The sequence below is a fragment of the Adiantum capillus-veneris genome, chromosome 13 (assembly GCF_014529385.1).
Source record: "Adiantum capillus-veneris isolate H3 chromosome 13, ASM1452938v2, whole genome shotgun sequence".
Taxonomy (NCBI): Eukaryota; Viridiplantae; Streptophyta; class Polypodiopsida; order Polypodiales; family Pteridaceae; genus Adiantum; species Adiantum capillus-veneris.
This window is the reverse complement of record NC_140943.1, coordinates 50,468,477-50,496,192: the sequence shown is the minus strand read 5'-3', so window position 1 is coordinate 50,496,192 and position 27,716 is coordinate 50,468,477. Positions and strand designations below refer to the sequence as shown.

At 46.0% G+C, this 27,716-nt stretch overlaps 1 protein-coding gene across 2 annotated transcripts in view; it reads right to left on the bottom strand.

Moving 5' to 3' along the window:
* Positions 1-4,949: 4,949 nt before the first annotated feature.
* The window catches only part of KEU (Sec1/munc18-like (SM) proteins superfamily), a 115,479-nt gene continuing 92,712 nt past the window's right edge, over positions 4,950-27,716 (bottom strand). Inside the window, exons 9-21 of one of the 2 annotated variants that reach the window (XM_086526753.1) lie at positions 16,296-16,490; positions 16,139-16,222; positions 15,946-16,041; positions 15,784-15,860; positions 15,428-15,524; positions 7,130-7,255; positions 6,911-7,006; positions 6,530-6,643; positions 6,379-6,456; positions 6,060-6,274; positions 5,893-5,983; positions 5,478-5,567; positions 4,950-5,402 (exon numbers count right to left, since the gene is read on the bottom strand). In XM_086526753.1, the coding sequence (XP_086382879.1) occupies positions 5,346-5,402; positions 5,478-5,567; positions 5,893-5,983; positions 6,060-6,274; positions 6,379-6,456; positions 6,530-6,643; positions 6,911-7,006; positions 7,130-7,255; positions 15,428-15,524; positions 15,784-15,860; positions 15,946-16,041; positions 16,139-16,222; positions 16,296-16,490 (1,416 nt within the window). In that variant the 3' untranslated portion in view covers positions 4,950-5,345. The remainder of the gene's footprint in view (positions 5,403-5,477; positions 5,568-5,892; positions 5,984-6,059; positions 6,275-6,378; positions 6,457-6,529; positions 6,644-6,910; positions 7,007-7,129; positions 7,256-15,427; positions 15,525-15,783; positions 15,861-15,945; positions 16,042-16,138; positions 16,223-16,295; positions 16,491-27,716) is intronic. The other variant, XM_086526754.1, reaches the window with a different exon arrangement.

Here is a 27,716-nt window from a genome sequence, read left to right as displayed (position 1 = left end):
AGTACACTTCATGTGTAGCATTATGTCTGAGGTCAAGAGCTGTATGTAGATTGAACGTGTGTGTGTGTGTGTGTGTGTGTGTGCGCGCGCGCTATGTGTGAGTGCGTGATTGCGTGATTGCGTGTACGGAGAGAGAGAGAGAGAGAGAGAGAGAGAGAGAGAGAGAGAGAGAGAGAGAGAGAGAGAGAGAGAGAGAGAGAGAACACAAGATGTGGGTGAAGCAACTCAATACTATGTGTGTGTGAGAGCCCCTTATTCTTCTAACTACTAAAAAATAAGTTGTGTACAAGTAATGGGCGGTCGAATGTCTCTGGTGTGTCCAACCAAGGTAAGAAGCACACCGCCTTTACCGCAACAATCTCCCACTTAAAGAAGAATGTGTTGATAAGTGCTACTAATATAAGACCTAGTAGTATGTACAGTAGATAAAAGAGGAAACTTGTCTCTACCTATGCCCACTCGCTCTCTCAAAGCCAATGCATGCCGTCATGTAGAATCTAGCGGTGTGCAGAAGCATATATCCCTTCTAGAATAGTATGCATACCCTATAGGTATCCTGTAATGACCAGCATCACTCCATGATGCATCATGATAGTGTCAATCATTGTACGACTCACAACCCCAACTGCAAACGCTCCCATTGTAACTGTTATCTGAGGTCTCAACACTAAGAGGTCGTACATGAGAGTCCTAAAGGATGACAAAATTCGTGCAACCTCGGCTAATATGTCCCTGTCAACCGCCTCTGCATTACGTGCAATCCTTGCACCATCAGGACTAGAGACAAACAGATGTGATGAATCGGGGGTTCTCAACATTACGACCATCTCTACATCCACCGTACATGCTCTACTTGTCCTGGCATCACCATATCAGCCTCTAGCATGAGCATGTCAAGCAACTCCATATTGCTCATCTCCATGGTAGGAGGCATCTCTGTCCTAAGAGGATCAATCCGTTGTATCTCGCTAGAGCATGGGCGCTCTAACTTTGCATCTATAGACATGTTGTGCACAACACTTTGGAGCTCATCCGCAAAAGTACATGTCTGCAAAGTCACTGAGACTGCACCGTCTCGTACATGTGACACTGCTCTACTTCCTAATTGGCAAAGCGTCGAAATCTTTCACCACCACCGGTGACTGCTCTAGTCATGCACTCAAAGAGCTTTCGTGCTCTACATGTCTGTCCTCAGACCCTGCATGCACAAGTGAAGTGTCACGCTGCTTATCAGTAAAGTGTATTCGCCTAGGCTGCAAACATCTACATGGCAACAGACTCACAGAGACTATGGCGTCTCTGATACCAAGAACATAGAGAAGAGTCGAACGAGCACCACGATGGCCTCGCGCTATCACAAGAGAACCTCTCCTCATCAAGTAAAACTCATCAGTCAATTGAACATGACACCCATGATCTCTAAGCTGCGAGATGGAGATGAAACTCCTATGAGCATCATGCACATATTGAACATCATGGAGCACAAGCATACTCCCACTGACAAAACGCAAATGAATGTCACCTACACCATGAACACCATCCTGTCTCAAAGCAGAAAATGTGTTAAACCACTCCCCACGAGGAGTAACAAGGTTTAAAGCATTGATGTCGAGATGTCAATTGTGAGAAAAACTCCACGTATGTTTAGGTGAACCTGCGGAAGTAGGGATGCCTACCACACTCATATTCTCAACAATAGCCGATGGGTTGTCTCCAACGCCTGAAACAACATCTCCTCATGTACCTAAGTCTGCCACAATGCCAACAAACCACATGTTTGCGCCACTGAGATCTGCATGATGCACCAACCTGTGTATCCAATGACAAACTGTCATAGCAAGATTTTATAAGTGAGTGCAAAATGAGTCTATAGATCAGTCCACACAATATGTAAATGCATTGTCTACGAGCATATTTGCTCAACACAATGCAAAAGAAAACTAGTTGATCAAACACCTACTACCAAAACTATGGCAAACATAACATAAAGCACATAAACCTCTACCAAAACCAAGGACCAATCGTGTATCAATAGTGACCATACGCAATGAGAGCACAAGCAAAATGACCATCCGCATACGCACAAGCCAAAACTTGGCTAAAACAGCTCTCTACTAGCACCTGTCACAAAACACATAAAAACTTGGTGAAAAATCGGCAGTCTCGTTTGTAATTCAAGTAAAATCTCAATGCAAATCTCAACCATAAAACTGCATCCAAGATGCCAAAGTGGAAGAAGCTCTCAACCACTACAAACTAACCAAAATCTGTCAACAAATGTTATGGCAAAGTGGGAGTAAACTTCGACCACTATAGTCTCTGAAAGAGGACTCTAAACCATGAACCATAACACTACTCAATGTCAATGAGTAGTGATGCCAAAATGGCTCCACAATCTCACATAGAATGGTAATCCGCACTCAATGTACATCCATGAATGACCACGCATAAACAAGCGCCAGAAGCATTGACATCGAAAACAATGCTCTCAAGAGAGCTCACCGGCACTCAAAAGTACTCGCCAAAATGCATGTATAATGGACATCAACCATGCGCCACAACTATATGCAAATCCATTCGTAAAGATCATAAACTGAATCACAATCTCTGCCAAAGTCTCTTGTGAAAACCTGTAAGAGAAGCTCCACATGTGTGCTAAAAAAAAACCATGCTTCGTTGCCCAAATCTACCAAAACACCCTCAAAACACAAGCCCTACACAAGCTATGCACCCAACTTTGAGCACCTGCCATGCTTTCAAAAGTCCATCAAAGTCGTACACTGCGAAAACAGAAAACCTGAAATTTTTGTATGGACAGCAAAATGGCGAGGAATTTGCAAACCACGTCGAAACAGAAGCGCATGGAGGGAAGAATATTGAGATATGCATTCTACAAACAAAAAAACGAATTTGAAGACAGTGCTGCTGTGCGCACAAGTTTTAGGGCAACACTTTCACTTACACACAATCTTCCACACTCTTTTATTAGCTTCCACAAGAGTATGCATCACTCTCAGCTAAGCTCACAAGCTCCCATTGCATTCTCACAAAGCTTCTATGCTTTTTTAATCTCTCCACCACCGAGAGCGAGCGATCTATCGAAGCTCTCAAAGTCGTCGTGCTCCCCGCCATCGCCAAGTCGTAACTCTGATACCAATTGTGAGTGCGCGAATGCGGTGCGTGTGTGGAGAGAGAGAGAGAGAGAGAGAGAGAGAGAGAGCACAGGATGTGGGTGGATCAACCAATACTATGTGTATGAGAGAGTCCCTTATTCTTTTAACTAGTAAAGTATAAGGTGTATACAAATAATTGACGATCGGACGTCTCTGGTGTGTCTGATCGAGGTAAGAGGCACACCGCCTTAACCCCAACCATGTGTGTGGATGTGTGTGTGTTGACAAAGATATGTTGCTTGCTTGCCTCTTGCATGTATATGATGCTTCCAACGCATCCCCAGTTGTGTATGGTGCCTTCCGATCTACAAACAATAATTGAAGGTACTCACAATAAAATCCCATTGATTCTAAACTTCCCATGATATCTCTATGATAGCTATCGCTCTCTCCCACGCAATTTGTATACTAGCGTTGAAGTTGTATAGTATGTAGTCCTTCGATTTTAGCTTCTGATCACCTTGCATTGTCTTCAATGGTGCTCGCAAAATTTGTGCTCAAGTTTTAAGCCTTCCGTTAACAATGTGTTGCACTTTTCTTTTCCCTCCAAGGGTGCACTATGTAATCACGTTAACATACCACGTGAGTTCAGCAAAGAGGGATTTTTTTAAGCAAAAAGTTCTAGCATATTAACGGACACATTAACAAAGAAGATTTCTATATTCCAATTTGGAAAAAAATCCCTAAAATAAGGGGGTCATTTTATAAATTTAAACATGTTTAAAAAGGGGTTTTTCAATACTCCCCGAACACACGTTATATAGGGGGGTTCTCAATAGTGCACCCAATGAGTCTTTTCCATGCGCTGCTTATAGTGATACAGCATGTTGGCTTTAATTAGGTTTCCAACCTTTGCTTGAAAATTACCCAAAAATCTACGCTCCAAGCTTCCCTGTGATGCTTTTACACCTTGCAAAGGTCTCAAAGGTCTCTTTCCTACATTGCAGCAAAGCATAAATTTATATGCTTATTGCATCAACGCTGGTCGTTGCATAACACTTTACAAAGTGTCCCTTGTAAAGATTGAGCAACAATATCCCTCTCGAATGTTAGAACGAGCTTCGCTGTTTTCCTCCCCTATGTCGCCCACCCCGCAATTGTCGTGCACTCTAATACGAGTTGTAGAGACATGCATGATGCGAGTGTGTAGAGAGGGAAGAAAAGAGAGAGAGGAGAGATCTTTGGGTGGAACTACACTTGGTAAGTGTGTGCTTGTGTGTGCTTAGGTACCTCTCAAAAAAGAAAAAAAAAATTAACCTGATTGTTCCTTTGCCTAGCACGAGCAAAGGTTTATGCGCGCACATGCGAGCTTTATCCCTCCTCTATGTCAAAAGAGGGGCTTGTTCAATTGTGCATTCATGATTCCAATGAAGCTACATGATGAACCAAGAATTTTTCTCCACTACTCGCTCACCATAGGCCTCCTTTGGGGAGGACCTCCAACTTCTATCCTCCTCTCCAATGGAGTGAGTATTCTATGATTCTCTAAATGCCATTATGAGATGGCTATAGGCAACGTTAAAGATGTGTGAAAGGATGATGCTTTATTTAAGAGAGAGAAAAATGCTCTTTCTCGTTTTACAGGCATGGTCTTGCATGGGGTTCTTTTTGGAGCTTTCTAATGTCTTGAATGACTCCCAAGATTTACAATTTATTTTTTACAGTGGGAATATGTCTCTCTATGCATCAAAGTCACAAGTCTCTCAAGCACACAAAATGGAACCTCTTGTAGCCCCAGCACACTTTTCTTTTTTTGGTAGGTATTAACATATACCGTTTCATGCAAAGTAACATAGCATTTTCCACTCTTTCAGATATAAATGAAGCAAGTACTTCTTCTTCAAATTATGTACAACTGAGCCTTTAAAAATTTACAGCTCTTGAAAGTCCCTTCTTTGTTCTCTGTCAGTTCTAAGGGCCACAGCATCAAAACACCTCTCCCGAATTTGCTCGCTCCAACGCACACGTGCACACACACACCCCCACACAAAGCGAGTTTCAAAAACCTTAAAACTTTCGAGCATAGAAGTCCCTACTGTGTGATCATGGCAAAACTTATAAATGCCGGTACCCAAAAGAGTAACAAATATTGTAAGTTGTGGTCTACTTGTACAGCAATCTGGTACTCATGCCCCAGCTTGCAAAAAGATCTTGTATATCTTTGCCGATTGTTTAGATCTCGAGTTCATCCAAGGAAACCTCTTCCAAAACACTTAGCACTTTCAATTTCTGCAATACAATCTTAGTTATCAGTATGCTAGATCATGGGAAAAGCAAAACAGATCATTGTTGAAAGGCACTTACTGTCAAAAACTCATGAGGCTCATCAAGGCTGGTAGTTCCAAGTACTACTTCCCTTCGGAACTGTGCAGTAAGCTTGTGCACAGCACGCAACTGCAGAGATCAAGAAACTTTAACCTTCATGACAAGTCCCAGGCCTTCAATAACAAAAAACCAAGGCAATATCACCAAAATACCCCTGAAATTTGTGGATATTCCCAAAACATTACTCAAATTTCAATATTTCCGGAATACCAGTCATCTTCTTTTGAGGGAGAACCAGTCTTCTTAAGAAGAGTTGAAACAAAACGTTTTCTCTGCAGCTGTTTAATCTCGCAAAAGGGGGTATTTTGAGAATTTCCACAAATTTCAGGGGTATTTTGGTAATTTCCCATAAAACCAATATATTGCCCTCTAGATGACTTAGTGAGAACCAAACCTCAGATCGAGTAGCGCCTCCAACCACAAAGACAAAAATCCGTTTTCCAGTTATCTTGGGATCGCTGTAGGCATGTCTTAATGCTGACTCACTGCAGGGTGGGGGAAGTTTTGCATTCAACACTCGATTGTGAATTTCAAGGGCAATTTATTAGACTTCAAAAATACCTAGACTGTCCATCATCAGAAGGCCTCGATCTTGTCGCCCAAGTAGAACTCGGTTTTGATGTTCTCATAGACTGGGCTGGCTTAGAGTTTGCTGGTGTCGACCTTACAGAGACACTCTCTCCAGCCATTGAATGCAAAATTGCAGCTGATGGTTCTTTCACATAGGGGTACTCTTCCTTTGATAGCTCACCCTTGGCTAGATCCTCTAAGACTTCCTGTGTAATTAAAAAATTTTTGATAAAACACAACATATCAGCACTTCACATCCCGTAGGTCCACTCTGAGGCAGACATTTCTACGTATTAGCCTCATTTCTTACCTGTATCATTGGGCAAAAGCGAGCTAAATCATAAACTTCTTCATCTTGGTTCTTCTCCTTTCTTAAACCGCGCTTCTGCTGAATCCAGCATGCACTATTAATGTCCGTAACTGCACACATTGTGCTAGCAAAATATTACAGAGACACGTACTCTCCGAGTGCCAAATTTGAGTGAAAAACCACCCGTTTGTTTCTTTGAAACAGATACTCCCATATACTCCATGTTAACCACAGGATTCATATCTTCCTCACTGAGCCTCGCCAACTGAAAAGCAAGGAAAGCAGTAGAATATTATGAGAATCTGCTCTGGTTGCATATTTCAGACCCAAAATTATTTATTTATTTATTTTAAGTGAAAATTTTTGCTCTACAAACCTTCAAATGTTCAGAAAAGTCTTTACTTACAAAATTAAAAGACTCTCCTATCTCAAGTTTCACAAATAAAATTATCTTTTCTTGATGTCGAAATGTCCTGAATTATAAATATAGACGCAAACAAAAAGGAGAAACTCAGAAAGCGAGATGTCTGACCGTCATCCATTGAAGTCTTTTAGCAGCGTCAAGCTTTTCTGGATGTGAAGTAGCATAGATCATAAGCAAGCGCAGTTTGTTCTCTTTAGTTAAATTCTGCAATGGACCACTGCATTACATCATTTAAGAGCAGTATGTGCCAATTGAAACTGCTGCTGCTTGCTTAGAGAGTAGTAGACTAAAATTAAGGGAAAGCAAAACCACTTAAAAGTCAAGCACCTCATTTGTTGTGAGGATGTTTATAAGCTCCTTGCTGCTGGCATCTCCAAATACCAGCTCCTGCTCCAACGTGCCTACTTCACGCAAACAAAGCTCCCCAATCTTTGCATTCAATTTTGTCGCTATCTGCACGAACAAGTAAAATGCCAAAAAAGATACATTTAAATACTCTATGCAACTAAAAAAGAGCTTGGTAATTTCAATGCTCCACCACTACAATTAACAAAACAGGGATTTTCAGTCCAAGTAGATGAATGTTTCCATGCTTATTGCCAAGAAACACCAACATTCTTAAGTCACACACTCTCTGTACACACACAAGACCAGGTTTCATGGGGTGCAAGATACATAGACTTCCTCTGAAGTATGTGCTAATTCCCAATTGACAGGATTTGCACTGGTGAAGGGCAATCCCAAATCACAGATTACATAATATTCATCTGGAGCTCTCAAGTTTCATAGATTTGATGCTGCTGTGAATTCTAATGCAAGAACTGCATTGTTTAATAAAAGCATAATTAAGATGGTCATGCACCACACCTCTATATATGAAGGACATAAAAGTCTTTTTTTCCTTTCAAATCTACTACAATAAGGGGGAGCACGTGCGCAGAGGCTGATCCATCTCAATGGCATGCCATAATGGCCAAAGTCAGAGGTTACTGCAAATTAATATTCTTAGAAAACTGGCCTATGAGATCACCAAGGGGCCCCATTGGCTCTTATCAGACAACTACATGGTTGTCTAGTGTTGCTTGTCCTATATGAGTTATCCTCCTTACAATAAATGCATCCAATGTGATCACTAAACTGTGAATGGAGCTTAGAGTATCTGCTGAAAGTCTGACTCCGATAGACATTTTATCACAATCCATAATGAAAAGAAAAATCACCTCCAATGAACAATACTGAGTGCAGCCCGAATATTTGTGCTGATAACCCGATCAGAAAAAGAGAGGCCAAGGTACCACTAGCTCTCAAATTGCAACCTTATGGATGACTAAAAGGGAGTGTGTGTGCACTCTGACAGATATAACTTCAACATTTGATCAATAAATTAAAGAAATACCGACAAGGGCACGCAGTTGAGGAGCCAGTGCCCTCCCACACACATATATAGGGTGTCAATAAAAACCTCACGATATTGACCCTCAACAACGTAGGTTATGCAACAAAACGTATAGCCAAGTCTCAGAAATGGCTATCTTCCGAACCAAGTCTTAGAAATGGCCGGGACTGCCGTACTAGCCAAAAGATGGGTCCACAAAAGCGTACAATGGCAGTATCCACAAAGACGTAAAAGTTTGTCAAGACGCTCAAACAGGCGTCAAAAACATAGCATGCAAATAAACATCCCTGCAGGGAGTCAAAACGCTCTCAAAAGAGCTCAAACACTATCAAAAGTGTCAACATATGCATATACGCGTAAAGTACTGCTCCCACAGGAACCAGAGTATCGCAAGCACTGAAACCTGTACCTCTATTTGTACCTGTAGTCGAAGAAAATAATGCCGTCAAACTCCCACTCTATGTGTGTATAAGGCCACTCCGAAAGAGGCTACACACTCCCGAATGAGCCATGGGCTCTCGTAGATGGAAGAGACTGCAACAATGATACCTGTAAGTGGCTATGGAAACTCTGGAGCACAAACTACCAAAAGAGGGCTGAAAATTTCAGCTCCTGAACCGTAGCTCGAATGGGATTTCTAATGGCTCGAATGGCTCCAAAAGGGGGTAAATCGCTAGCACACCTGGTGAAAACGCTCTCAGAAAGCCGATGCCGAAATCGGAATCCTGTTTGCACTCTTGAAAGTGCACGCGCGGAAACGGTTTCGGAAATGAAACCGCTCTAGTGTAGATGCAACATGCATACCACTAGGGCTAGAGCTATGATGACACTCCTGATGCAGGTATCGAGTGACGGCCTGCATGGCTCCACAATGCACAATGCCAGTGTCAGTTTGATACCAGATGAAGGGGAGGAGCTAGGAGCACAGCGGAAGAGAAATACGCATGGACACACTCACACACACACCACCATAGCCACACACACACAGGTTGAAGGGGGAGAGCCAACGTATTGTGTGCCCCCTTTCTTTCTTCTCTATCTTATGCACTAAGGCACAATACACATTGTACTTAGTGTTAGTGGCTCACACAAGTGTATAGCTGTACACTTAGGGTTACTAGCAGATAGTGATGGGCGGTCGGCCACATGGCAATAAAACCTAACAGTCGGGCCAAAGTGATCCGGATCCTCTGATGCAGCCTCCGTCGTTGCTGTGTAGTCCTCCGCAGCCGTGGGCGTCTGGAACTCCCCATCTCGATCGCTCAATCGATCAGTGTACCTCTGGTATAAGGCGATAAACTCTACTGTGGTGGTAGCTCCTCCGGGTATCCAGTGTCTGCTCTAAAGAAGTCTGTGATATGTCTCTGAGATTGCCTAGCCTGTCCTCTCGTCAGGCTCTCTCTGTGTCTACGTAGCTCGAGCAGAAACAAACCAAGGCATCTCTGATCCTCGTACCGCATGACATTGGAGAGTGGTTCAAATCCCTCTTTGAACAAGCAGTGGAAGCAGCCTCGTATCTCGTAGTAGATGGGGCAGTGGCATGTGTAGTGCAACTCTATCTCAGGCTCCATGTCACACATGGGGCATGTCCTGGCCTCTGCTGGTACTCCGTTGTATCTCCGAGTCTCGATCCGCAGCTGGTGTGAAGATGTGCTTATCTGGCCAATAGCACATCGTATCCCATGAGACAAGCGGGTGTCCATATATCTGGGCCTCGTCACAAAACAGTCCTTCGTAAGCTGGAGAAGATGCTCTCGTAGAAAGCCATCTTCATGCCCATCTCCTGTACTGGCTGTATCCATGTCCTCCTGGTGTCTAACTGAGTCAAGTCCTGGCGGATGAACCAGTGATCTCTCGAACTGTGTAAGAGTCAAGAGGGTGCATCCAGTGAGTACTGGAAGGGGGGCAACCTGTCTATGCTGAACCCATGCACCTGAAACCATGATGTCATCTCCCCATACCAGTATGTTGTATCTCCCTGCATAGCTAACTGTCAAGAGGACTCAAGTGCAAGGTGAGCATATCTGTCTCTGGGAAGTTTGCACATGTGGTGTATGAAGGAGACAGATCTGGTGAGTGCCTCAACCACTAGTGGGGGGACAGCTAGCTCTGCTCGGATAATGGCACGTGGTACTGAAGCCTTGGCTCTAAAGAGCCGGGAGATCATAGAGACCAGGGGCTTCTCCATGTCTCCCCATCCATTGGTACGACCCGTCCTCCCCTGATGATCCAATGGAGATTCCCATATCTCAACTCCATAGAGCAATGCAGAAGCCACCAAAGTGTCAAAGAGCCAGAGCTTTGTCCGAGGTTCCTGAAACTGAACCTATGAACACATCCTCTCCAGTCTACCCAATGTTGCATGGGCTCTGGTCAATCTAGTCTCTGCTGCTCTCCTCAATGAAAATGCTGGTCCACTAAAAACCACTCCAAGGTAAGTGTAAGCATCTGTATACTCCACTGTCTCCTGGTCGAATGTGAATGCGGGTGCTGACCTCCTGATCCGCTGTGGGGTGGTATTAAATACCATGACCTTGGTTTTACCAAGGTTGACAGACAAACCACTTTCATGGGTAAACCTATACAAAGCATCCAAGTGACGTTGCATCCCCTCTAGAGAGTCAGAGATCAACACAATATCATCACCATATATCAATAGTGGAATCCATGTCCCTGCGAGCTGTGCACCTCTATCACCATCTCTCTCAATGTAGTCAGAAACCTCATCCACATACATACCAACTAGAGTAGGAGAGAGTGGGCAGCCCTGCTTCACCCCAATAGTGGAGTAAACCGGTGTAGATAGACCCTCCGAGCACAGTTACAGGGGACGCGGGGGACGGGCCCTAGGGCCGGGGGACGGCCGTAACCGGGCCGGGAACGGATGGGAACGCTGTGGGACGGACGGTATTCGGGCCAGACGGGCGGGTCGCAGGGGGGACGGCCGGAACGGCAGGGGTCGGACGGGGTCGGCCGGGAACGGCTGCAGTCAGGCCGAAAAATGTGACCGTTTTTGACCGTTTTTAACGGATCTGTGCAACCCCAACTGCCACATTTTGGGAGGCCTTGGCCCTTGGGAGGCTATAAAAGGCTCCCTTGGGCCTCTTAATACTCATAGTCTCATTCCAATTTGCAATTTCCCTCAAGCTCAAGCTACTCAATGCTTTCCTCTCTACTCAATGCTCATTGCTCAAGCCTCAAGGCTCAAGCTTGAAGAATGACCATTGACTACTCTACACTCTAGTCTCCACTCTCAAGTCTCTCCCTCTTCTACCCACTTTGAAGTTTGAACTTTGAAGCTCTCCTCTCCCTCTTCTACCCACTTTGAAGCTCTCCTCTACTCTCTCTCCACACAAGCTCTCCTCTAACTCCTCTAACTTCTAAGCTCTACTCTCTCGAGTCTCTCCACCATCATGTCATCTCAAGCCAACTCCACTTCTCAAGCCAGTTCTTCTCGAAGGAGGCCCGCCGTGCAAACGTGGTCGTGGTGGGATGAAGTCGACTTTAGCTCGCGTGGCAAAGGTGGCGGTGCAAGACCATGGACGTGCAAGCTATGCCCATACAAGAGAACGAGTGGTTCAAACAAAGTGCAAGCCCATCTTCTTCATGAACCCGGTCACGAGGTGAAGTTTTGCCCTCATGTAGCTCCCGAGAAGAGGTTGGATCTTCTTGAGAAGCTCACAGTGTATGAGGTTGCAAAAGCGGCCAAGAGGGGCCGTTTTGTTGCCGTTGATCCCTCCGCCACGGCGACACCGCGAGAGCAAAGGGAAGCCAACCTTGACCACATCTCTCTAAGCTTCAAGAGCCATGCATCTACACCGTCCTCTTCCGTTCCGCATCGCCAAACCACTCTCAACGAAAATTGGAATCCTAAATTAAAGGAAGAGGTGGATAGGTCGGTTGCCCGATTCTTCTTCCACGACCACATTGCCTTCCATGCTTCGCGGTGAGTTTCCCTTGGCATATGCACATTGCAATCTTCCATTTTGTATTCATAATGGGTTATGACTTCTCGACTCTCGACTCTCCATACTAACACAACATGCTCTATTTTGTGTGGATAGGTCTCCATACTTTCGAACCATGGTTACGAAAATAGGGGAATATGGCTCCTCTTATGTGCCACCTTCATCGGAGAGGCTTCGCACCACCCTCCTTGACAAAGAGAAGCTTGCCGTGGAGCAAGCGGCCCAAGCAACAAAGGATTTGTGGGAGACCAATGGCGTCTCTCTCCTTGTAGATGGATGGAGCGACACCCGCAAGCGGTCCATCCACGGGGTGGTGGCCTACTCTCGGGGGGAGATGTACTTTGTGGAGTCACATGATGCATCCGATAGTGGCAAGGCCGCCAAGATGCTTGCTGCGGAGTGGAAAAGCACCATAGAGATCACCGGCCCGGAGAATGTCCTTTGTATGGTTGCAGATGGAGAGGCGTCAAATAGGGCAGCCGGAGCTATCATTGAGGGCATGTATCCCAGCATCCATGTCACATTTTGCATGGCGCATTGCCTCAATAACCTCCTCAAGGACATAGGGAACTTGTCATGGATTTCACCCACCATTGGTGACGCCTCTCGAATTGTCTCCTTTGTGCTCAACCATCAAAAAGTGCACCATGAATTCTCAAAGAGGAGCCACTTGTCCTTGCTCAAATATTCAGAGACAAGATTTGCATTCAATTGGCTTATGCTAGGCCGCTTGTCTACATGTGGCGGAGCCTTAAGGGACCTCTTTCTCAGTGATGAGTTCCAGGCAATGTCGGAGTCTACATCAGCAGTAGGATTGAAATGCCGAGAATGGCCGACGACGCCGCTTGGTGGAAGGAGGTGAAGACTCTTGACGCCATGGTCAAGCCTATTCTACACCTACTTCGAGTGGTGGATGGCTTGCAGCCATGCATTGGCAAAGTCTACGAACCCATGGATCGGATGATAGAGGCACTTGAGAAGCTTGTGCCTGACCCTGTTCAGTATGTGGAGATTCATGGCTTGTGTGAGTCGAGGTGGAATGGATACTACTCTCCACTTCATGCGGCAGCTTATGTGCTTGACCCTGAGTTTCAAGGAAGGCGTCAAGAGACCGACAAGGAGGTGAGCAAAGGATGGCGGCTTGCATTGGAGCACCTTGAGCCTAGCAGTGACATTAGGAGCAAGATTAGAGACAAGCTACTCAACTACAGGGAAAAGCTACTCAACTACAGGGAAAAGAAGGGCTCCTATGGATGTGTAGATGCACAGCTTGATCGCAACAAGATTGGCTCGGTTTTGTGGTGGGAGGACTATGGAGGAGATGGCCCACATTTGCAGCGCTTGGCTGTTCGTCTCCTTAGCCAAGCATGTACCACTAGTTGCTTGGAGCAACTATGGAGTGTGTACAGCCACATTGCCTCTAAGAAGAGGAATCGCCTTGGGGTTCAGAGGGCCAATGATTTGGTGTTTGTGAGCGCTAACTTGCGCATGCTTACCAAGAGCGTCACACACAAGGCAGATCCTTTCACTGAGTGGGAGATGGCACAAGAGAATCCATCTATGGCCGATACTCTTTTGGAGGAGCTAGAGGAGGATTTCGAGCCTCCCGAGCCCTCATACGTCGCTGACAACCTCGACTATGACGACGATGTGGAGATTCAGCAGGCGAGCACTTCTTGAGTTTGATGATCATTGATCACTCGACTCTCGAGTCTAGACTCTTGAGTCTACGACTCTACCTACTACATAGCCCTTTGTACTTTTTGTTATCCTTGAGGCCTCAGGCTTGTCCTAAGTCCTTTAGACTTTTTGACTCTTGAGCCCTTGTGACATGCACTTCTCATTTTGTATCCATCGATCATCGATGTTTTATTAGCACATTTCAGCCTATATGACTCGTGTTCTTTGGTCTATTTAGTGTAAATTTATGGTCAAAGTGATGCTCTATGTGTGTGGCATGTGTGTAGGTCAAAAAATGCCAAAAAAACTCTTTTTTTTTGCCGTTCCGACCCCCGTCCCCGTTTCCTGACTTTTGCCGTCCCGTCCCCGTTCTCGACCCCAACCCGCCGTCCCATGTAACTATGCCCCCGAGGTGTGTACATGCCCCACTGCCGACCTGTATAATGCCATGACCCCCCAAATAAGCTCTGTGGGTACTCCCACCTCCTGTAATCTGCGCATCAATCTAGCTCTGGGTACTGTGTCAAATGCTTTGCAGAAGTCCACAAAGCTACAATAGATCCGTCTCCCATGTGATCTACCCTCCTCAATGATGGCTTTGAGTGTCAAGATATGGTCAAGAGTAGAAAAACCTCTCCTAAACCCTGCCTATCCGGCTACGCGTATCCCCTTCCTCTCTACCCATCTACTCAATTGATGTTTAAGAATGGATGCGTACAACCGTTGCAATGTGTGTCCAATCATGATAGTGCGATAATTCCCACGCTCCATAGGGTCTCCTGACTTGAAGATAGGTACAACAGTAGATACGAGCCTCCCTCCGTGCTGCCAGTATGTGGCACCCCAGTCGAACAGTGTACTGAAAGAAGGGGATCCCAGGGCAGATGATCGACAGAAGAGAAGGGGTCTCTCCAAAACCACTCTCCAAAGTCCCACTGCACTCGCGCCAGAGGGCAGCTCTCCGAAGCCCAAAGCCGCCAATGGCCTGTCTCAAAATCCGTTGCGTCCTCCCGCAGATGCCCACTACTCGTATCCTCTGAAAACAACGCTCTGCAACCTGTGGAGCCTCTATTGAGACTCTGTGTAGGCGACCTTGTCCCTGGATCTCAAAGAACACGGTGGGTACGGACTCCGAGCAAGCACGAACTGGGACGAGGACCTCCAATCGTGTGAAGGCCCCCATCCATCTGGGAGCTGCTGTCTCTAGACGGGTGAGCCAATCAGCTGGTAAAGCCTCTGCCAAGGACAAAGGAAGGAAGGGAAAAAGAGACAGCCACCTTCAGTCAACCCAGCCACCCCACAGACAAGAAGAATAGCAAAAAACAAACAAGCATCCATGTAAACACACACACCTCCCCACGTGAGCATCACGTGTAAGAATGCAAGACGCATACACAAGAGGACAAAAAAGAGAAGAAAAAAGTACAGAATTCTCCTCAGATAAAAGAAAGCAAGGAAAAACAATGGAAACACAAAACATACCCACCAACACGTATCTGAATAATCTTATGCAATCTTGGTTGTGCAAAAAGCCTGTAACCCAAAGACAAACACCATAACAACAAATTTATCAAGACTTACATCGATGTGCAAGCTCAGCTTCTCAATTTGATCACGAAATTGAGGTAGTGCCTGAACCATCTTTTGCATGTCACGGGTTGTTAGTTCTTGTCCTTCCCTTCATATAAAAATAGCCCACAATTAACTCTTGTAAAGAGGTGTGCCAAGACTCTAGACTTACCCTACGATAAAAGACTAGCTGAACATTACCACTAGCAAAGAATCAAACAGCACAAAGCACAGTGAAAATTCTCTCTTAATCTCAGAAAAGGAAAAATCAACTCTTAAAAATAGAGAGAAACTCAAGGGCGTCCTGTATCCTGCTACCAGTACGTTGGCTTGACTTCAGTTCACAATTGTGTTCTGCAGTAGTGTACCTAGCGCCAAGTCGTATTTGAGCAGCTTTGTTCTTTTCCTTTAAAGTTGTCATTTTTTCATCAAGCTTTTTATTCACCTGAAAAAATTACAGACTGCCACTCATTCTGGATCTAGAAAGAGCAAAATTCTAAATTGTGGGTTGCAATTTTAGTATTTCTTACATCAGCAATGTGGAGATGACGTAATTCAACCCAGACAGGATCGTGCTCTTCAAGAAGAACCTCTTTTCTGTCTGTTCTACCAGCGCTGGTCGTGATCTATTCATGGGCCAGTAGAATAATGGCATAAAAGCCAAGCATAATAAATAAAACCATAGATTTAAATTTGAAAATTGTGTACAGTAATGGCCAATACCTCATACACATACTTGTTTCCTTCCATGTTGAGCAAATCATGGCACATTGCATCATAAGTCCACTCATGTATTATAGGAGCAATCTGCAAAGCATGCATAAGATTAGATCACAGCTCTAGTCACAATAAAATGACATTGTCATTACTAGACACGCACCGGATCAATAGAGCGATCAACGATCAATAGCTCACAAGTCTCTTCTTGAGGAAAGCCCGATAGACCCTTGTATTTCTGAAGCCTATCCCAAAGAACCGCAGCCAGCTTGGTAGGTACAAGATCCCGAAAGGTTGTGGCAGCCATGGAATCTGCTGCTGCTGATCTCGCTGCCCGATACCTAATTACAGGAAACTCCTGGTTTGGAGAGTTTACACCCAAGAAAATCAGCAGTTAGCAAAGAACGAACATCTTGAGAACCATGACCCTCCCTCAAGAAAAACCTATCAATTATGTGAAAGGAGGTAAACACAGATATATCAGTACAAGGCATACCATTAATGTCCACACACACAATTTACAATAAGTCGCATTCAACCTCAATCCAAGACTAAGGTATTTTTGCAGCCAGCAACATCTACTAATACAATCGTGATCAATGCAAATTCTGCACCTGCAACCTCACATATCATGATAAGAGCAGTCCATGGTTGACAAATCTAACCTGAACCATTGTACGTAAGAGTTTCAATAGCTTTCGATGAACCAACAATCTCTTTTTTGTGTGAATTACTAGATCTCAATATCAGCTTTTCATTATGGCTTGTGGAGCCTATTTGAAGAGCCCAGGAGGGCAGGACATTATGTAGTACGAAGTTTTGTGCCAGTGTGCAAGCAAATTCACTCACACCGGGAAACCTGTACAAGGACAAGTGCTTCAAGTAGTGAAAATACTACAAGGGGGCCTGTTTTGTGGTCACATGACCTCCTGCCCCAATGGTGGAGTCACCAAGTGCTAGGTTGTCTTTTTGATTGATTCATTGTCGAAATGTTGGAGGTTTGTAAATTGAGTCAGCGACTGCTTGTCGTAAGATTGACAACCTAGTTTCAAGGTACCTGAAGCAAGGACCAGACTCTTAAGGGACCTCATCAATTCCCAGCGACCGCAACTGACTCATGGTGGTGCCTCCACTAATCGGGTACTCCGAGTTAGAGATCAACTGGAACCACTACACCCACTACTTAAGGATCAACTTGGACTCGAGCGTATCAAAGAAGCAGACACCTCAAGTGGAGCCGTCTCTTCATCTTGTCTAAACGTCCGTATCAAAGTGGAGCTTATCAAAGAAGCAGGCACCTCAAGTGGAGCTGTCCCTTCATCCTGTCTAAATGTCCGTTACAACAGAGAGTGCAACATTACATGAATGCTGAGATGCGCGATGAGATTCAAGTTATTGGATACCATCCTCACCTTTTGAGTATCTCAAATGGACCACAATAACAGGTAGGTAACTTTGAGCACTCAACTGAACGGAGTATTTTCATGTCCTTCGTATTCTTGGGCGTACCCACATCCTCCTAGACCTCACAATATGCTAACCAGCATAAACAATGGCACAATCTTTTTTGCATATCTTTTATAAATCCGCTACAGATTGCATCTTCTCCCATTTGTCTCAACATATTAGGCACTCAACTTTGTAGGCAGCTCTCGAAAAGGATTTTTCACAAGATATTTCAGGCCCCGACATCTATCCTCAAAAGCAGCTAATGTAAAATCCTCATACCACAATGCCACAAAAATCAGTTTGTCCACAACAGTGAGAGGAGAACGGGTGGCCAATGTAGTGGCAAGCTCTTGTGATGAGAGAATGGCAATGAAAGTACCTCTACCCAACAAAACAATGTCTTCCACTCGATCCTGATCTGTGGCAGCTAATCACACCATTAGCCATTCCCGAATTTTCACTGGAGTGTAGGAGCACCCAACAAGTCACCCAGTGACGCCTCTTTGAGAAAGTAGTTCAATCCTGTGTGGATGAGTGATGAGTAAGTGAGAGTCTGCGTGCGCGCGCGCCGCGCATGCGCGTCTGGCAAGTGAGTGTGTGTGGGTACACGCGAAAAGCTGCCTGAGCGGAAGCTGATAGGCAATGGCTAAAGCGGCTACAGCCTGACACTCACTCACACTCTCTCCCTCTTATATAGCAGGTCTTGAGTTCTGGATAGATCTTTGAGGTCTCTTGGATTGTTCCTACAATATTAAAATTTTCTCTTTATTCATCTTCATCTTGATCTTCTTCTCTCGCCATGATATCCAGAATGATCAGGTACAATTTCTTCTATACATATGCCAATTCAGAGACACTCTTGGGGAGTAGAAAGTTAACACAAAGCGCCAACCCAGAAAGGGATTAAGGATTTCATCACCAGCTCCACTCAAGATGGTGCTGAGCGGAAGCAATACCATGTCCCTCCCCCCCACCCCCCGGACAAGGTATATTGCTTGATCAAGCAGTCCAGCTTCATCGTTCCAGACGCTTGAGGCCTCGGAGATCTATGCATAGGCGGCGTGCACACATAAGGATACAGGGTATCATAGCTCAAGACCAGGTGAGACCTCCCCGGCATTTCACCATGGAGGAGATTACTGCTATGCTGCAGCAACCTATGCGGGAATTCATGGGATGACTCGTCACCCCCCCACACACACACACACACAATTAGTGTGTCCTCCTCATTGCCATACCCCCATTCTATAATTTGTAACGTGAGATTGTATCCTACTTGCCTACCAACTCCATGACCTTTCCTACTGAATTGTTTAAGGATTGGGGATGTTTACTTTTATGCTTTACCTCAGATGATTGTATGACACCTAATACAGTTATAACTTTTGGTCTCATAGGTCATTTTGGCCTATTGACAATGTTAATAAACATTTCATTTCACTCTCTCTCTCTCTCTCTCTCTCTCTCTCTCTCTCTCTCCTACCACAGCCCCTCGCGGTGCAACCCCCCCCCCCCCTCCTCCTTGCGCTGCCCCCACAAACCCGCCCATCCCCTTCGCGCTGCCCCCCCCCCCCCCCCCCCCACACACACACACCCGGAGGTACAGCAGCAGCTGATTTCAGAATTTTGCAGATTTTCAGAATTTGGCAGGTTTTTGGACAGTTGCAAAAATTTCAGGGAATTTATAGGAAACTACAGAATTCAGAAACTGCAGAAATTGCAGATTTTCAAAAATTGCCAAATTGGCAGAAAATTGCAGAAATTGCATAAAGCGAATTTTTTGACGTTTTGGTCGTATTTTGCAGAAATTGCAGGAAATGCACGCCATGTATGCTTAGTGTGGAACATGTTGCATAATGTGGAAGCACTTGTGCGTGTAGGTCAATTTTTTCTTGTTTTTGGCACCGATCAAACATGAGGAAGCAAAATGATATGGCCGACCCCTTAGAAGACGCAGTTCACAAGTGCAAAGAAGAAATGGTCGAAACCATTAACAAGATCAACCGCCACCTATTAGGGACAATAAAAATGCTCGAAGATCGCGTTTCGGCCCAAGAAAGCAAGATCATGGCAATGGGAGATCGGATGACGGCCCAAGACGAAGAGATTGCGTCACTCAAGAAGGAGCTCGCTGAGGCACGATCACAAAAGACGCTTGAAGAGGGAGAATTTCAGCCCTCTGTGATAGAAGCACTCAACACAATCAAAGAGCAAGTGCGAGCCATCAAAGAGGGGAAGAGCAGCATAAAGAAATGACGACTTCTTGGGTGGACGTTATTACAAAGACTCAACAAAAAGCAGATGACGCTGAGAAATGGATTGAGGTTTCCAAGAAAGGGAAAAGCAAGGAAACAACATCCACACCCACCATTATCAACCTGACATTAGAAAAGGAGCAAAGAAAACATGTACGCTCTCTACATGTGAGAATTTGCGGTCTTAAAGACAAAGGCAATGTAGACAAAGAGATAAAAGAACTCATGGCTTTGATGGGGGTTCGTGAGCCGATGCACTAAAGAGCTTGGAGAGTGGGCAACAAGAAAAATGGGAGCAAGGAGGAAACCTCGAAAGAAAGGGCACTCATCCTTCGTTTTCCCTCCATGGAAGCGAAGGACTTTTTGAAGAAGAGACCAACTCTTAAGAAGACAGACATCTTTCTCGGGGATGACCTTACCCTCTGACAGGTCGCCCATATGCAGGAAGTAATGCCAAAGATTAGAGCGGCAAGGGAAAAAGGTAAGATTGCTTTTACCGAGACGGAAGAGTGGTGATATTGGAGCCACGCTCCACATGACGGTGTGAGGCCTATGGGACCACACTCAAAGTTGCTACCTGAATTGTAATGGATCTATGCGTCTTGATGTGGGTGCTTTTGAGGAGAGTTTTACCGAGAGAGACATCATCTTCTACTCTGAGACACATCAGGCCCCTGGGCAGTCTATGACTCACATTAGTGGATACAGATGGGAGACAGTTTGTAGACAAGAGACACGATCGGAGCACAGAGGGCGGGGCTCAAGAGGAGTGGCAGTGTTATTCAGAGGAGGAGTTGCAGCCATTGATACATATAACTCGTAGGGATGAACAAGCTAGGTACATGTGGGTGAGATTGAGAGTAGAAAATGGCAGATATCTTTACATTGCCATTTGCTACTTTCCCCCGAGTACGTCAGTATATGCACCACCAAAAGGACAGTCCCCCTTCTCTATTTTGGATGATGATATATGGGAATTCTCTAGAGATGGTGACATTATCATTCTAGGGGACTTCAATGCTAGGATTGCCCATCATCACACAGTAATTTATGATACTTCAGAGGAGATGCTGAGAGAGCTGGATGTTGCAGAGACGGGCCTATCCAGAATATCACACGATGGGGAACATACTAAGTATGGACGACACTTAATAGACATGGGGACTGCACATGGATTGTGCCATCTTGAATGGCCTACAGAGATTTCCCGCTGCGGGAGGCTTCACATGCTTTCCACACAGACATGGAGCCAACACGGTAGATTATCTCATGGCACAGTCGTGCCTCATCTCTAGTATCCAAGATCTCATAGTTGGGCCCAGACCTGTGGGGGTGGCAGTGGATCATGCTATTGTGTCGATGACCATCTCTTTCCAGTTCAGTGTAGCACACATTCCACGAGTAGCAGCCCCTACTCGCTACACCTTCACGCGGGAGACGGATTCTGTATACATAGACGGGATTTACAGACGCCTATCCACTGAGGAGCCAAGGCGACCTCTGGAGGAGCTTACTACTATACTGACACAGACATTACATGATGCAGCAGCAGAGGCATACCCACACACGCAGCCTGAGCAAAGACGTCGTTCTGGAAGCATGCCTCAGAATAGCTGGTATGATGAGGAATGTCGTCAGACTAGAGCTAGACTTCAGAGGGAAGTGCTTTTGGGGGACATCACTCACAGACAGTCACAGATTGACTTCCGACACCTAGTGCGGTGAAAGAAGAGGGCATTTTTGGCTCAACTAGAGCAAGATCTATACCAGCTATTCTTGAGTCAGGACTTGCGTGAGGCATGGCGGCTCTTTCATGAGCAGTCCCCTCCCCCCTGCCATTACCTCTACACAGACCTGAGGTCAATACGCATGATCTTTGTGCACAGTCTCTGGACAGCAGCCCCTTCCCGACCCCCTCGATCCATGCCCACACACATGTGCTTTTTTCACCGCTGAGATGGTGAAGAAGGCCATTGACACGATGAGGACTGGGAGAGCATATGATCATGATGGCTTAGTGGCTGAGCATTTCATGCATGCCAGAGATCTACTAGCAAAGCTTCTAGTAGTATGTTTAAACGTGCCATGTGTGAGGGCTTGCCTGATACTTGGAGCCTATCTACGATTGTACCTATCTTCAAGTCACGAGACCCTATGGAGCCTGGAAATTATCGCACTATCATGATTGGACACGCATTGGCACCGTTGTACGCATCCATTCTTGAGCAGCAACTGAGTAGAGATGGCAGAGAGGGAGGGAATGCGTGCGATTGGGCAGGCAGGGTTCAGGAGAGGTTTTTCTACTCTTGACCATATCTTGACACTAAGAGCCATCATTGAGGAGGGCAGATCCCATGGGAGACAGATCTATTGTAGCTTTGTGGACTTCCGCAAAGCATTTGACATAGTACCCACAGCTAGATTGATGCGCAGATTACAGGAGATGGGCGTACCCACAGAGCTCATTTTGGGGATCATGGCATTGTACAGATCAGTAGTAAGGCATGTACGCACCTCAGAGGGTCTATCTACACCGGTCCACTCCACTATTGAGGTGAAACAGGGCTGCCCGCTCTCTCCTACTCTATTATGTATGTGGATGAGGTGCACCGCTGGCAGGAACATGGATTCCGCTATTGTTATATGCTGATGTTATTGTGTTGATCTCCGACTACAAAGGGGATGCAACGTCACTTGGATGCTTTGCATAGGTTTGCCCATGAGAGTGACTTGTCTGTAAACCTTGGTAAAACCAAGGTCATGGTATTTAATACCACCCCATAGTGGATCAGGAGGTTAGCGCCCGCATTCGCATATGGCCAGGAGACGGTAAAATATACAGATGCTTACACTTACCTTGGAGTGGTTTTTAGTGGACCAGCATTTTTTTTAGGAGAGCAGCAGAGAGTAGATGGACCAGAGCCCATTCGGCATTGGGGAGACTGGAGAGGATGTGATGTGTTCACAGGTTCAGTTTCACGAGCCTCGGACGAAGCTCTGGCTCTACACTTTGGTGGCTTCTGCATTGCTCTATGGAGCTAAGATATGGGGGCCTTCATTGGATCATCACGGGAGAACAGATCGCACTGATGGATGGGGGGACATGGAGAAGCCTCTGGTCTCTATGATCTCATGGCTCCTTAGAGCCAAGGCTTCAGTACCACGTGCCATTATCCGAGCAAAGCTAGCTGCCCCCCCCACTAGTAGTTGAGGCGCTCACCAGATCTATTTCCTTCATACACCGCTTGTGGGAACTTCCCATAGACAGATACACCCACCTTGCACTTGAGTCCTCTCGACAATTAGCCAGGCAAGGAGACACAGCATGTTGGCATGGGGAGATGACGTCATGGTTCCAAGCATATGGGTTCAGTATAGACAGATTGCCCCCCTTCAGTACTCGCTGGATGCACCCTCGCTGACCCTTACACAGTCCAAGACCACCAAGCTCATCCGCCAAGACCTGACTCAGCTAGACACCAGGAGGACATGGGTACAGCCAGCACACGAGCTGGGCACGAAGATGGCTTTCTACAGAGAGCATCTTCTCCAGCTTACGGCGGATGGTTTTGTGACGAGGCCCAGATACATGGACACCCACTTGTATCATGGGATACGGTGTGCTATTGGCCAGTTACGCACATCTTCACACCAGCTGCAAATCGCTCAAGACTGGGAGATAGAGCGGAGTGCCAACAGAGGCCAGGACATGCACCCTGTGTGACATGGAGCCTGAGACAGAGTTACACTACACATGCCGCTGCCCCGTCTACTACGAGATACGAGGCCGCTTCCACTGCTTGTTTAGAGAGGGCTTTGGACCACTCTACAGAGTCATGAGGTACGAGGATCAGAGATGCCTGGGTTTGTTTCTGCTCAAGCTACGCAAACACAAAGAGAGCTTGATGAGAGGAGAGGCTAGCCAGTCTCAGAGACACATCACAGACTTCTTTAGAGCAGACACTGGACCCCCAGAGGAGCTACTACCACAGCAGATCTTATTGCCTCACACCATAGGCACACTAATCGATCGAGCGACTAGGCTGGGGAGATCGAGACGCCCAAGACTACGGAGGATTACACAGCATCGACGGAGGCTACATCAGAGGATTCGGATCACTTTGGCCCGACATGCACGATGCCCGATCAAACTGCTGTCCATGGAGGAGATTGATGAGATCCGCCAATGAGACCAATGCTAGATCTCTTGTGACTTGTGATTTAGCTACCCCAGCTAGCATCTTAGTTCACGCCTACCAGTTGAGGATCCCATAGTACTTTTATTTTATCATTTTGTTGCTCCGACTTTGTATCAGATTCACCACATTGTAACGCTCTGGTCTCATAGGTCATTTTGGTCTTTTGAAGACGTTAATATAACATTTCATTTCATTTCATTTCTCTATCTATCTATCTCTATCTATCTATCTCTATCTATCTATCCCTATCTATCTATCCCTATCTATCTATCACTATCTATCTATCTATCTCGATCTATCTATCTCTATCTATCTATATCTATCTATCTATCTATATCTATCTATATCTAACTATCTATATCTATCTATCTATCTATCTAAGGTCATGAGTTATGAGAATCAGAGATGTCTTGGGCTATATCTACTTGAGTTACACAGATATAGACACTTTATTGGGTAGAGCTAGAGAGAGACAGTCCTAGTGACAGATTACAGATTTCTTTTCACTAGATATGGGACATCCAGAGGAGCAGCCATCACTACAAAGCTCGGCCCCCACTCGTTCGACCACCACCGGCACTCTCATCGACCGAGCACTAGAGCTACGGAGATCCAAACGGCCACGATTGAGGAGAGAGGCTACACAGCATCAACGGAGACTACAACAAAGGATTCAAGCCATACTCTCTCAACATCCAGAGTGCATATGAGGATGGATTCTAGTAGTAGTAGTATTTTTGTTCTAGACTTTTTGTACCCAGACATGGTATCAGATTCACTATTTTGTATCAGATTGGTCTCATAGGTCATTTTGGCCATTTGACACTTCATTTCATTTCTCTCACATCCGCCAGCGACCAATGATGGATCTCCTATAATTTAGCTCTATTGAGGGTTGTACATCCTGCTCATCTTGTATCAGTCTTTGTATCAACTCTCACCCATTATATTCCCACATTGTGTTGTATTAGCCCCCAGTCACTACTTTCAAACCCCCCCCCCCCCCCCCCCCCCCCCCCCTACTACTCATATCCTACACAGATCCAGCTAGCTGCTTACTTCACATCTAGCAATTAAGATTTTAGTTTTTCACTTTACTTCATTTTATTTTTGTACCCAGACATTGTATTAGATCCACCAAGATTGTATCAATTTGGTCTCATAGGTCATTCTGGCCTTTTGAAGACGTTTAATATAACATTTCATTTCATTCATCTCTCTCTCTCTCTCTCTCTCTCTCTCTCTCTCTCTCTCTCTCTCTCTCTCTCTCTCTCTCTCTCTCTCTCTCTCTCTCTCTCTCTCTCTCTCTCTGTGTGTGTGTGTGTGTGTGTGTGTGTGTGTGTGTGTGTGTGTGTGTGTGTGTGTGTGTGTGTGTGTGCGCGCGCGCAAAACAAGGGGGGCTGGATACCCTTTAATATTACATATCAAATTACAAGCCTAAAGGCATTACATAAGCCCGAAGGCACACACGATATAACGGATCTTATAGTGAAAATGTCACAAAGTGATGACGTGGCATGACCTAAAGGACGGACTCCGGACATAGAGGGGTCAAATCCTCTCTCTCTCTCTCTCTCTCTCTCTCTCTCTCTCTCTCTCTCTCTCTCTCTCTCTCTCTCTCTCTCTCTCTCTCTCTCTCTCTCTCTCTCTCTCTCTCTCTCTCTCTCTCTCTCTTCTTTTTTTTGGAAAAATCAGGGCTGTATATTACTGAGTACAATATAATCCCCAACGGATGCCAAAATAGCCTATCACGTGGGGTGTACAAGCTGAATGTAAGGGTGAGAGCCACTATAGTGACAACTCGACTAGAACAATCTCATGGTGGTCTGTGTGATGAGTGGAGGAGAAACTACCGAGGGGGGGCATAATGCCATGTAATCTGGCCACCTTTAAGTGTGAAGAAGAGTGGAGATCGGGCCCAACGCCGAAGGAAGGCAAATCGACGAGCCTCGGCTGCTCGAGATGTACCTGAGGAAGAATCCCATTGCCAAATCAGGGTGTGAATGATGTCCAGCCAAATGGCAGTGAGGGTATCCTGAAGGAGCTGTGGAGCCGCACTGAGAATGTGAAGACAACGAGCTCTCCAAACATTCCATAGTGTAATGCTAGTGATGACTGAAAAAACTTCATCACGTGTCTGAGGATCCCCCTGCCAAGCAATCTGTGGCAACATAGCCAAAGTCCCTCGCCGATAACCAGTCGAGGTAAGCATAAGAGCTGGATCTGTGTCTGAGCCCTCGTAGAAAAGATGTGGTCCTGGCATCGGCATCAACCATCAGACAGATCCCCAAGTGAGAAATCCATGCTGAACACCGGCTCTGCTAAGTAAAAAGCAAACTGCTAGCCACACTACATAAGAAGATGAGCATGACCAAAGACAGTGTGCAGGTGACTCATGTAGTCGCAAAGGACAGCGAGTACATAACGGATCATGACCCATAGTAGCTAGCCAAGTCCCAACTGGAAGTCCTGCATGTGCAATCATCCACATGAAAAAAGAAATACGACGAGCCGCATGTAAATCCCAGATGGCTGACCAAAACTGCTGTAGATAGGCATGGGAGAGACCTCAATGTAACCAGAAACGCATACGAGTGGGCTGCTCTGGGTGTTGTCTCATCAATGCTAATCTTCCAATTCTGACAATGTACTCAAAGAATGATACAGGTGCACCGGTGGGGTTAAGAGTGAGGCCAATGCCACTCTCCTGGGTCCCAATAAAGCTGAGATAGGGCACGACCCTCCCACACCCAAAGCCTCCAAAGTGCGGCATCAACGGAAGCGAAACGGGGGTCAACACAACGACGCTTCCCGTGGGAGCCAACTACTCGTATGGCCTTCCATCGAGCGCCGGGGTAGACAAGGTGCGGAGAGGTGGTATCATATGTCAATCTAGCATGAATCCCCTGAGAGTAGTCAGTATCAACAGTGAACAGCATGGTGTCTAAACGAACTAATAAGAGAGTGCTCTGAGCAAAGAGACCTTCCCAGCCACTATGTGGAGGCATCTGAACCGTGCCGCGCATGACTGCGTCCCACTGTGAAGGAACGGCGGAGTCAATCTCAAGCAGTTTGTCTGTCACCCCGCGACCAATGTCATAATGTTCTGCCACAAAATCTGCATCCAGCATACGTGTCTCATGAAACAAACGCATAGAGGCAGCAGGGCCAGTGTCCCAAGCAGCCCAATCAATGTGAGTCCTTTCTCCAAGCTGACGGGGTGGATTAACCGAAGAATCAAGAACTGCATCATTCCAAATGAGAGGCTGGCGCTCAATCTCCTCACGACATGAGGGAGGTGAGCGTATGATAGCCCGTCGCATGGAAACCCAAATCTGAAGGAGCGATCGGATGAAGGGTGAGAGAGTGCTGGTGAACAAGGGGGCATCCGTAAAGAGAAAACGATACCCTGTATGCCAAGTATGACCATCTCTAGTGCCGAGGCGTGGAGTCGCTGTGCAAAGAGCAGCCTGAAGAAGCATCTTCCAAGGTTCTTGGCCGGGAAAAAGACCCCGAACAATAAGCTTGGTAAGAAGGGCGCGGCTCTGTAATTCTGGATCAATAATGCCAAGGCCTCCCTCTGACCTAGGACGAATAATCGTGGACCAGCGAACTCGAGCACGAGTATTAGTAGTCCCATCTGTGCCACTCCATAAAAAGTTCCGCACTAGTCGGCGGAGC